This window comes from Choristoneura fumiferana, chromosome 11, assembly GCF_025370935.1.
Source record: "Choristoneura fumiferana chromosome 11, NRCan_CFum_1, whole genome shotgun sequence".
In the NCBI taxonomy this organism is placed as follows: Eukaryota; Metazoa; Arthropoda; class Insecta; order Lepidoptera; family Tortricidae; genus Choristoneura; species Choristoneura fumiferana.
The window spans coordinates 17,796,567-17,809,029 of NC_133482.1; the positions used below are offsets into that span (position 1 = coordinate 17,796,567).

General features: G+C 42.5%; 2 protein-coding genes across 2 annotated transcripts in view; both read left to right on the plus strand.

The window, feature by feature from the left end:
• Positions 1-1,099: 1,099 nt before the first annotated feature.
• Positions 1,100-5,723, plus strand: LOC141433028 (nuclear pore complex protein Nup133-like). The gene is made up of 8 exons (XM_074094859.1): positions 1,100-1,278; positions 1,345-1,463; positions 2,340-2,518; positions 3,716-3,899; positions 4,470-4,585; positions 4,982-5,032; positions 5,082-5,154; positions 5,516-5,723. Exons 1-8 carry the CDS (start codon positions 1,172-1,174, stop codon positions 5,659-5,661), a joined length of 975 nt encoding a protein of 324 aa, XP_073950960.1. The 5' UTR covers positions 1,100-1,171; the 3' UTR covers positions 5,662-5,723.
• A 1,990-nt stretch (positions 5,724-7,713) lies between these two features.
• The window catches only part of LOC141433029 (nuclear pore complex protein Nup133-like), a 4,917-nt gene continuing 167 nt past the window's right edge, over positions 7,714-12,463 (plus strand). The window contains exons 1-5 of the mRNA XM_074094860.1: positions 7,714-7,795; positions 8,855-9,008; positions 10,123-10,210; positions 11,205-11,410; positions 12,316-12,461. Of these exons, the coding sequence (XP_073950961.1) occupies positions 8,860-9,008; positions 10,123-10,210; positions 11,205-11,410; positions 12,316-12,461 (589 nt within the window). The 5' untranslated portion in view covers positions 7,714-7,795; positions 8,855-8,859. The remainder of the gene's footprint in view (positions 7,796-8,854; positions 9,009-10,122; positions 10,211-11,204; positions 11,411-12,315; positions 12,462-12,463) is intronic.

The following is a 12,463-nucleotide window of genomic DNA, read 5'->3' on the forward strand; positions in this document are numbered from 1 at the left end:
AACAAATCATGCATTTATGTGCTCGATTAATCAATTAGAACTTAAATTGACATTGAATACGTAAATTTTAAGTATTTAAGAACAAAACAATCATCACCACAAAGCGGGAACCGTTGATTTTTGCAATTTGACATTGACAGTTCGGCTACGCGACGCGGGGACCAGTAATGCTCGACCCTATACTGCTCAGCCATCACTGTACGACCTGATAATACGAATTCATTTTGGATTAGAATTATCAAGTCGTACAATATTAGGTCGTGCATTATTAGGGTGTCCAAATTTTTGCTCGGCCTGTTAATGCTCGACCTGTTACTGTACGTCGTTATAATCGGAATCCAATCGAATCGAATGACCATAGATTTGTGTTAGGTTGTGTTAGTCCAATTGTGACCACAGTGTGCGAGCCGAGCGAGCGTAGCGAGCGTGCCGCGGCAGCGGCCGGCGAAGCGCCAGGACCAAATTAAGTTATTTTCTACTAAATTTATTAATATTCGGTGCATCGTGGCGAATCGATTGCTTGCTGTCAAAAGTGTGCTCCGATTATTAGGTCGTACAAAATCAGGTTGTCCAAATAGCACCTTGAACATTATCGGTACAAGGTGATAAAGCTCGACCCGTATTCCAAGTGACATGTGATTGAATTATCAGGTCGTACAAAATCGGTCGAGCATTGTCCAGGTCGTACAATAACTACACCCGCGACGCGACACTTTTTTTTTCGTTTGTCCATTTGAAAAGACTAAAGCCAAAGACATAAAGTCTTATTTGCAATGTTTACAACCATAATCGCTTTAGTCTTTCAGCGACTTTTTGTTCTTAAAATGCATTTAGTATCGCTTTTTACTAGTGTTTCTTAAAGAGTCACAGAATGCGGCTTGGGGATAGAGGTAAGTATGTACAAGAAGCTGACGGGCTATTTAACATAAACAAGGCAGACCAATATGATTTAGATTGTAACCTTGCTTTTTAATTTACAAATAATTGAGAGTACAAGGCGGTATAGTCTTTTATCTTATTCTGTCCGAAAAGTCAAATAAAAAAGCAACTCATTTCTCTGGCAACACCAATGTTTTTTCTTTTTTTTTTTGCTTGTCTGTTTGTGTTCGCGCCAATCGTTAAAACAAAAAAAACGTCTATAAATTAATTTAATTTGCGTTATTATTTCAAAATGGATTTCTCAAATACAAGCGGAATTAGAAGTCCTTTTTCGCCACGCGTCCGGCAGTCCATTTCGGGCAGGAGACCGGGCCTTTCTTCCGTAAAAAAGAATCAAAGGTGTGACCTAACCTATAGCGAATTATGTTTTGTTTAGTTTCGTGTTCTAATAAGGAGTTTTTGCAGTAAATACATGCAGTCGGGTGAGGCACCGACTGGAGATGTGATCTACAAGACTCCCCTCACCACATTGGAGACTTTTGGGCATCCTTTACCAGTTTTAGTTACAGAAGCTCTTACCTTCGGTAAGTGATCATCTATAGCCTAGTAGCCTTTGCAACTGGTAGGTCTAACATTAAGGGGCTGTTTCACCATCCATAGATTAGCGTTAACCGACGGTTAAATGTGATGCCGTCTCTGTCTATTCAAACAAAACAAATAGAGACGGCATCACACCTAACCGCCAGTTAACACTAATCAATGGATGGTGCAACAGCCCCTAAATGTACATTCAGTTTGAATTGTTAAATTGAAATTTAGTAAATTAACATTCCTATTGGAGGGGTAGCTTGCACCCACAATGATGGGCTAACACAGCCACTTGGTAGGTGATGAAGAGTAACCAAAGATGTTAACAAAGGCAGGATATGGCCCATTCATCCCAACGAGTTGGTCATATCATGCCAATTATTGGACCATAAGGCCACTTGTAGACATCCATTGTTTTCACCGGGCAACAGACCGTTTTTTGCGGTGTTGTATGGCTTGTATGTATGTATGTAATCAAGTAATATGTAACATAATTTTTGGAGATTTTTGACCCTCTCCCTTTCATATATTGTAACGCGCCGTAACATTTTTCTGAATCCCCCCACCTAAATGTTACGTAACACCGAAATTACCATTTCTATTTAAGTTTCTTAGCTTATCTTGAATCATTTTCAAAATTAAGTCGGGGTATTTTAGCACAGTCACACTGGCAACAACATGAGTGCATTTATAGAACAACCACTGACGATTTGAATTTCCTACTTTTGAGGACATTATAGTATGTATTTGTTACAAAAAAACTGTTGTAACGCGTTGTTTGAACAAAGTAACACATCATAACGTTTTACAAGACCCCCTTCCCCCCCCAAATTGCTTTACGTTATACTTGAACGCCCCCTTGTCACTTGCAGCAAGCGGAGAAGTAACAGTCCGATTGTCCCCGAATGGTTACTGTTGGCTCGTGTGTGGGCGGAGGCTCCTCTGCTGGGCGCGCGACGGGGGCGGCGCAGCGAGGGAGCTCACACTGCCCCAGACCGACTTACAGCACCGGGCCGAGCTCGTTGAGGTGTTCTACGAGGATGGGGCACAGGTGAGACTTTAATGCTTAGCAGTAAATGTTCTACGCAGACATAGTCATAGTCAACAGCTAGTATGTATTAAAAATAAGCTTTGATTCTTCAATTTACAAGTGTTATCAGCAGCATAGGACATCCACCAAGAAGATGGACAGATAATCTGGCTAAAGCACCGGGTTCACAGGCTGATTCCAACCTTAGAAGTCTAAGGGGTGGCATATGGTATATGATGATGATGGTGAACAATAATAACAACTGGATGAAAAGCAAGATCAAAGATTCTATTGCAACCATAGATACAATAGTTTTAAGTGAAGCTAATACAGGGTGGAAAGTTGAGAAGGAGCAGCAATACTGGGTTAAGACACTAACTTTAGTTAAAATGTTCAGTTTTTAAATTAGTACCCTACGAACGGTATGGAAAAAGTTTTCTTTGATTTGTGAGTGTTCTAGTGCTCTAACCTTAGTTGGTCTCAAAGAGTGTTTTAATACTTGATAGAAATGGGACCAATTGGCATTAAAAAAAAATCAAATCTGTCTATTTTCTCGCTGACTACATTTTACCAGAAAACTGTGAATGTTGATTGTCATCACTCAAAAAGTTAATAAAGGTCTCCAAAGAGCATTTTCGCATAGCAGCAAGGGATCTAGTAGCTGCCCTTGCTGCCCTTCTCAACTTTCTACCTTGTATAAGCTTGTTAAAAAGGAGAGGTCTTCGCCAATCAGTAGCACATTGTCATCATCATCATACTTAAGATGTCCATTGTTGGATACAGACCTCCCCTCCACTAAGTACTCCTACCCATCTTCTGGTACAAGAGTAGAGGGGGACAACATTCGCCTCAGTTATATACCAATATAGTTCAATGATATGGACCTCCGCAAAGTAACGCCTGATTCAATAAATCAGTTATATACACCACATTACAAATTTTACGCTCTCCCTTGCACTGAAGCCACATCTCTCGATGCAAAGGCCTGTCTAATGAACCTGTAAATCAGCATGGCTTCTTCTGAAAGCAGTCGTCTTAGAATTGCATTTACACCTCCATTGAACAAGCCCATACCGTCCAAGTACCTGTCTCTGATGTCCTTATTCTGATCACATTCCAAAAGAAAATGAATAAGGTCTTCAGTCTTATTACAACCTATACACAAAGGTGATTGTACAACTCTCATCAGTACAGATAATAAAATTGTTACATATTTAGATGCCGTCATGCATCGGGGTGTCTCCGGAAGGCGTGGTCCGCTACTGGCCGTCCGTGGGGCAGGAGCTGTACGCCGACACGAGCTGCGAGCTGGCCGGCCAGGAGTGTGCCAAGCTGTGCGCGGCCACTGCCGGCCTGCTGCTCGCCACCACGTCTTGTAGTTTACTGATGCTGCATCCCGACCGTGAGTACACGTTAGAGATGTAACAGATGTAACTTTATTGGGTAGTACTCAATATCTCATGATACTATGTGTTATAAAACCTCATTTTGTATTTTTATATCAATAAGCTGACGGTGCGAAATCGCAGTAACGTGCCGTGAAGGTCACGACTTCAATGCATGCTCTCCAAGCAAAGTCGTGACGCTATACCGACGTACTTTGAGCAGTGATGTGGTTGCTCCTTTAAACAAACTTGTTGGTCCCCTGGCAGAGCGTCTAATCTTTAAACAAGCAATTTTTCTACATATTTCTGGGATCTCGGAAACACCTCCAACGTATTTGGTACATGGGTGTTTATGGGGATGAAAAATCGATCTAGCTTGGTCTTATCTCTGGGAAAATGCCCGTCTGTCCCACTAGTCCCATTGAGTTGTCCCATCATGGGACAACTGAGACGATTTACTCCCAGTAGTCCCATGGGACAAGTGGCACTAATATTTTTATCATATTGTTGTCCCAAAAGTCCCATCTTGTTATCGAGTTTTAGCCCAGGTAGTAATATTTAATGTGAACTAAGTTTGTTTATGGCAGCATCTCGCGTGGGCGTGACGTGCCAGCCGCTGCGGCCGCCCAGCGGCTGGCTGGGCGGGCTGGGGCGCCGCGTGTCACTCCTGTTCTTTGGCTCCATGCCAGCCAGTTCGGACACGGTGAGTGCGACAATGCCATGAATTAGAGTAAACCTGCTTCATCGACTCAATTATCAATTTTATATAACTCTTACCATTTTCGCAAGACGAATTTAGTCAATGTTCAAGTCATTGTTTTGGTTTATGAAATTTTGATCTCGGGAGAGAAACAGATCGGAAACCTAAAATAAATAACATATGTTATGGCCGGCACACAGACGACAATGATGTGATGATTTACAATTCTTTATTTACTCAGAGGGAAATGGCAGACTTGCGTATGCTACCATAAAAGGAAGAAGTGAAAAGGAAACACAAAATATAGCAAAAACACGCTGCAGTATAGTATAAAGCTGTCTCGATTTGTTTTGTCTGAATATTTATCCATATATGACTTGTAAGTTTTTATCTGTGCAGAAATTAGTGGGCGTGGTGATCCTGGAGGAGGGCGGGGTGGCGGGGGCGGGGGCCGGGCTACGTGGCGCTGGTGGGGGGCGGGGGCGGCGCCGTGCTGCAGCTGTGGCGCGGGGGGGGGGACCTGCACGAACACAACCTGCGCCGCGCGCTCACTGACGCGCACAAGGCACAAGGTATCACGACACGATCTGTCAAGATCAATCAGCTAACGAGTGCCAGCTTCTAGGTAGCTCTACGACCGTTTCAACCGCTGACAGTTTCCTATCGCTTAGGCTGCGTTCCATCAGAGATGCGAGAATGTGTTGCGAAGAATCTGTTTTTGATGAAACAAAGGCTTCTTATATCTATACTCGCTCAGCACTGCTCTAGTGGAAACGGCTGAGCGAAGCGAGGCTGGGTAAATGAAGCGTTTCTATTGGTTCATGAAAAACCCATTCCTTGCTCACATCCTTACACACGCAAAGTGAAACAATGTATCATTTATATTTCCCTTATAGTACATATATTATACGAGTATGATATCGTTTGTCGCAGGCGACGTGAACAGTCTCCAAGTGGTGTGCGTGGACGTGCGAGCCGGCGCCGGACGCTCGCTGCTGCTGCTGATCGCCGTCGCCAACGTGGCGCGCTCGCCCGAGATGAGATACGCCATCGGTCAGTACCGCCCACTAGCCCACTAGCCGGCGCCGGACGCTCGCTGCTGCTGCTGATCGCCGTCGCCAACGTGGCGCGCTCGCCCGAGATGAGATACGCCATCGGTCAGTACCGCCCACTAGCCCACTAGCCGGCGCCGGACGCTCGCTGCTGCTGCTGATCGCCGTCGCCAACGTGGCGCGCTCGCCGGAGATGAGATACGCCATCGGTCAGTACCGCCCACTAGCCCACTACGCCACTACTCACTACTAACCCACTAGCTCACTACCCACTAGCCCACTACTCACTATACCCACTAGTTCACTACCCACTAGACCACTACTCACTAGTAACCCACTAGCTCACTACCCACTAGCCCACTACTCACTATACCCACTAGTTCACTACCCATTAGGCCACTACTCACTATACCCACTAGCTCACTACCCATCAGGCCACTACTCGCTAGTTACCCACTAGCTCACCACCCACTAGGCCACTACTCACTAGTAACCCACTAGTTCACTACCCACTAGGCCACTACTCACTAGTAACCCACTAGCTTACTACCCATCAGGCCACTACTCACTAGTTACCCACTAGCTCACCACCCACTAGGCCACTACTCACTAGTAACCCACTAGTTCACTACCCACTAGGCCACTACTCACTAGTAACCCACTAGCTCACTACCCATCAGGCCACTACTCACTAGTTACCCACTAGCTCACCATCCACTAGGCCACTACTCACTAGTAACCCACTAGGTCACTACCCATCAGGCCACTACTCGCTAGTTACCCACTAGCTCACCACCCACTAGGCCACTACTCACTAGTAACCCACTAGCTCACTACCCACTAGGCCACTAGCCTACTACCCATTAGGCCACTGCACACTAGGCAACAACCCACTAGGCCACTGACAACTAGGATACTCTCGCTTCGCTACCCATTAGGCTAATACACACTAGCTCGCTACCCACTAGGCCACTACCCACTATTCTTTTTTTTTTTTTTTTTTTATTTATTTATTTAGACCACTATTTACCAACCAGCACGCAGTGGAATTACCAGGGAGCGAACTTTTGATGAGTAAGAGAGAGCTATGCTCAGATTTTCTCTAGGGGATCTAATCAGAAATAAGATGTTATTGAGTAGGCATCAAAAGAAGATCTTAATACTGCCCCCCTCCTACGCCAAAAGGCGCTATCTAAAAGAACACACTTTTGTGTAGCTTATGACACTGGATCACATAGTATAAAGGTCGATCAACTTTTTTCTTGTCATTCGTTGCTATAGTTACGGTCTCCTGAGTCACTCTTTAAACCGTAATTTTATAGGATTAAAATTTGCCGAACATGCATTTTTGTGTTAGTGTACTAGCTTTGTACAGCCGAGTTCATAAACTTGTAAGCAAAAATTTGTTTAAAAATATCTAAACGCGCTTCTACGCCGTTAACAATAGAATCGTGTTCAGATCTTTTTGATCAAATTTTTGCTCACAAGTTAATGAACTCGACTGTACAGTCAACTACAAAGAGATTAATCCATGTTAATCTTACAAAATGATGTAACTTTTCGCATGCTTGGTAGGTGACATTTTTAGTAGCAACAAAACCTTACATTATCATCGACTCGTTTAAAATGCAACAATTATAGTATCCCTCAACGCTTCCTCCTAATGTACACTAACAAGCCTCTCTTCCGATATACTATGACAAATATGAGCAAACGTTCAATGTTCCAAAAAAATGTAGTCAATATTTTTAAATTCGGAGGAAGCGTTGCCGGACACATAATTGTTGCATTTTGGACGATTCGGTGATAATGTAAGGTTTTGTTGTTACTAGAAATATCACCGACCAAGGGTAGTTGATAATGGCATGCGAAAAGTTACACAACTTTGTAAGATTAACATGGATACATCTCTTTGTAGTTGACTGTACCCTCGCTGACGGGACAGAATAACAACAAGAAACAGCTGATCGACCCTTTTTTTTGTGTAATTTTGCATTGGTGTCATTTCGCAGCGCACATGTCGGTGGAGGACCCGGCCAATCCCGTGGTGACATCGCTGGTGGCGCTCCGCGGCGCGCCGGCCGGCGAGGGCGCCCGCGGCTGCTGGCCGGAGCCCCCGCCGCGCTCCTCTATACCGCCACATACGTCGCCCGGGTCTCCAGTGAGTTGCGAGGACCGGGTGGCACTTTACCGACTTAGAATTAGAGACCCTGTTTTTCGTGTACACACGTACAGTCAGCAGCACCAATATCTGACACAACAAGCGTGCATAAATATCTGATACAACTCTATTTCTAGGGCCGGAAGGACGTGTCAGATATTTTTTCACGCTTCGCTGTGGCAGATATTAATGCTGGTGACTGTACGTGCGTGTGTGTTTTATTCACACTAAAAATCGTGAAAAATATAAAGACTGTTTGTACCTATTGTTTGAGCGATACAGGAAATAAGAAAGTATGAAGAGTGGTGAGGAAATTGACATTTACATTATGTGACCACAGGCTTGATTTTGCATAATACTGACCATCTCCAACTGATAATGTATTTGAACATTTTTGAATATAAATCTAATTTTACGACTACTTACTAGTGGAAAGTGATCGCTGGACATTTTAATTTTGCATTCCTGCTGCACTTTATAACACACGTTAACATGATAATTTAGAGATGTTCACAATCAAAAATGCGAAAACTTGACGTGAGCTTCACTAAACTTGCAAAATAAATGTCAGTCATAATTAAATGACGCGCATGCGCACTTTAGCACAGGACACAGTTAAGACACAGTTTCCATTTTTATGACGCAGTTACAATTCCTGACTTATTATTTATTCGTAGGTTTTTAATGCCTGTTTTGGGTAGGTGTGTATTTAATTTACTTGCTTTTAGTTATGGATACTTAACGTAACTTATTGTGCATGAATATTGCTTGTATTTTTTCATAATGCAGGGCTGTCACAACAACAGCTTTACTATAGTATAGGTAAACCGCTGTGAGGTCGACCTACAGTGGAACCTTTTCATAAACGTACCAGTGCCTTTCTTGATGTGATTGACCATAAATATTGCAGAGAGAAAAGCATTTTTGAAAGAAGCAGTTTTTTTAATCACAACTAAAATTTTCAACCATAGCATAGCAGATGGCATTCAGAAGTTATCAAGTACCATGTTGATGTCAATTGTTTCACGTCACTTCTAATTTATGTATCTACTTTCCCAGGCACAATGGGGAACGACAAAGTAGAATATATCGACGTTTCGGCGGAAGGCGACCGCATCCTGGGCGCGGAGATGTGTTCCGGACGACCACTGCTGTTTAGCCGAAAGCACGGCGTGTTAGTGCTCACTGCCGCCGAGGGGATATCTACCAATGTGTCAGTACAAAAAGAGAAAGATATATTTTTTTGACACCTCTCCTTCAGAAAAGTAACTTTTCCTCCCTGACGAGAGGAAGCAAAGTGCAAGTTTTCTGTTCAAGGCTTTTCTATAGTTATTTATGTCACAAGGGAGCAAAATGGTGTATTAACGGCGAGGGCGTACATTGCATCTAGAATTTAGCGAAGGATTCTACAATAGAATCCAGAGCGTAGCGAGGGATTCTAAAGTAGAATCCTGAGCGTAATGAGGGATTCAAGTGTTAACGCCCAAGATGAAAGCAATTTTGCTCCCGAGTGGCTCATACAACTTTTCACATCAATAAGAAACTTGAAAAAAAAAACTAAATAATAATTAAAATACAAACAGCATAGAAAATAGCGTGGCTTTACAATTATCAACATCAAAAAATTGCATTTGCAATAAAACACTTAGAAAAGCCTTGAACAGAAAAGTTGCACTTTGCTCCCTCTCGTCAGGGAGGATAAGTTACTTTTCTGAAGGAGAGGTGTGAAAAGTATTTTATTGCAAATGCCATTTTTTGAAGTTGATAATTGTAAAGCCACGCCATTTTCTATGCTGTTTGTTCTTTAATAATGTTTAGATTTTTTTTTAAGCTTCTTAATGCTCGGTGTGAAAATTAATCAATTAATTTATTTATTTATTTGCGACACATATAACTATTGTCTCACGCATTCGAAAACCGACCATTTTTGCTTCAATAACTGCAAGGAGGTGTTTCTCCAAGAGACTTTCACAGGCCGAAAATGAGATTTGAATTCGGAACATGAGTTGATTTTTCGCGACGCGACCAAAGAAATTGGACTTTTTTTTATTGTACTAATAAAGTTACTGGCAGGTATAGAGTGGATCGACTCTGAATTAAAAGAAAATTACACGAATTATTATCTTCTCATCTTATTACATGAGAAATTCACGGTAAAACAAAAATATTATAAGTCGAAAACACGCGAGATACGACCAAATCGATATTACGCCCCTGAAAGCATCTACATAACAGATTGAAATCATTGAAGCTGTTTCCTGATATGAATAAATCAATAGATAAATATACATCCAAGGACTGCTTTTTAAAGATATTTTTGGTTACAGATCGATGTGCGAGAGCCCAATGGGTTCCCCGTGCCCGTCAGACATGTACGACGGAAATCTATCGCTCTACGAAATAGATCCGAATGAGGTAAGTGTCAAAGTAAAGTTTAAGGTCATCTCGTCCTGTACAGGATGGCCCATTTAGATTGGTCAGTATGGGGAAGTCTGAAACTATAAGACTTACGAAGATCTGTTCTTAGGAACCATGTCATTGATTTTAGTAACTAAAAAAAACTGCATTCATGGATTAAAAATAAACTTGTACTCAGCACGGGAATCGAACCCGGTTGTTTAGAAAAATAAAACTTACATTTATTAACATACATTTGAAGTGTTATATCGCACATAAATTGCGTAAAACACAGGAGTGCGAGCGCGGGCTCGAACCTACGATTCTCTGCTTGAGAGGTCAAACCACTAAAACGTCATGTTTCTAAACTTAGCGTACTTCTCGATCCCGTGTAAATATCGAAATTCACATAGCCTGTGTTATTCCCGAGACCCAGCTGCATAGATACAAAATTTCGTTTAAATCCTTCTATCTGTTTTCGCGTGCTTGGTACCTACTCTGCACATGCGTCAACGCAAATTATCTTTGAAAATATTTTTGGATTTTGATGAAACACTTACTCAATGAGGGCTATCGCGTATGAATTCGCCGCTAGAGGCGCTAGTGTAGCGTGAGGTCTCCGAAATGTCAAATCTCATAGTTTTTGGGTGAGCTACGCGGGTTTATTTATAATTAGAATAATTTTGTGAATATTTTGCAATATCTGAAATTAATTATGGCAATTATGCGATACGGGGCAATGAATGTCTGTGTTTTGAGACAGTTTTGTCTTTCGGAAACTTTTGTCCTCCCTTTTTTTCCGAACATAACGGGACTAAGCAACACTGTGGTTGCTGGATATTTTTATGGTACGGTTTTAAGGTGTATTAAATATGATTTTAATCTAAACTTTGTTTTAACGCCCGTAATAACAGACTCTGAAAGCCATACTTAAAAACCTCACGCAACAGTGCGCCATCTAGTGAGACAAAAAACGATAGCCCTCATTAAAACATCGATTATTTTGCACCAGGTGAGCATGGTCACAACAGACGCCTGCGGGAAACTCAAGACGGCTTTCCTGTTCCACGTGCGTCGGGACGCCGCTGCCTGCCGCGCCATCGTCGAGGAACTGTTCCCCGCCAAGCAGCGGGATAAAGAACAGGACTCCGCGCTCGACAGGACTGTGGTCAGGATCGCCACGGAGCTGTGTGATGACGTGCCGCAGGGAGACCCCAGGTGAGTACCACCCTCGCTACTGACAGCCATTGTAGAAGAACCAGAATCATTGACAACACTTGCTGTACACTGATTAAACGATGTTGATACTTAGAATATGTTTAAATTTTCCAGATATTAAATTATACTCTGGACTCTTCAAGCTGCATCAAAATTCATGTAGTGATGTGTGAAAGTTGATGATGCACTTTAGGAGCCCCTTGGTAAATTTTATGATCTTTGTCAGTGCCCTTTTAAGTACAGTCCAGACGCATTCATTTTTGGACCATTTTTTTTTTATTTTTATTTTTTAAATTTATTTAGAAACAAACAGTCTTTCACAATAATTTTGCATTTTAGCTAAAGCTAGGAATTAGTTTTATATAAATAGACCTATAGTTCCCTGTAAAATATTGACCAGATTGGCATTGAATATGTCTTCTAACATTTTAATTCTAACATAATCTTATAATAAATATAATGACCTGGATAACTCACGTCTTAAATCGAGTTTAGCTCGACATGTTTCGGGCTTAGACGTGAGTTATCCGGGTCATTATATTTAATATGAGTGAGTCTCACGGTAGTTTCATAATCTTATAACATTTTCCATTTTGAGGATGGTAGGAGAATAAGAATGGTTTGTTGGCTGATAAAATGGATTCACATACAGAAACACTGGCTTAATATACACATGCCTGCCTATTCCTACCAGCCAAAATGGCTGCCACTCGGCTATTGAAGATTGAAAGTATCAAAATTATCTGAGCCGGGCTAGAATGACAATATGACAATTTTGACAGTCTCAAAAATTATACCGATTAAAGTTTCGTAAACAATGCGTGGGCAGCATTCGCTGGGCAGAGTGTACAGTAGGTCTGTTTGAGCAGCAGCAGTGTTTGATGGTTCCCCCTGGCACTTGGCAGGTGGAAGGCGCGTGCTGGCCCGGCCACCAACATCCCGCTGGGCAGTTCGTCGGCGCTGCAGATCGCGGCCCAGCTGCGCGACAAGCAGCGCGCGTTCTCGCTGTTCGCCGAGTTCCTGCGCGCCGTCGGCCTCTGGCAACGGCTGGGC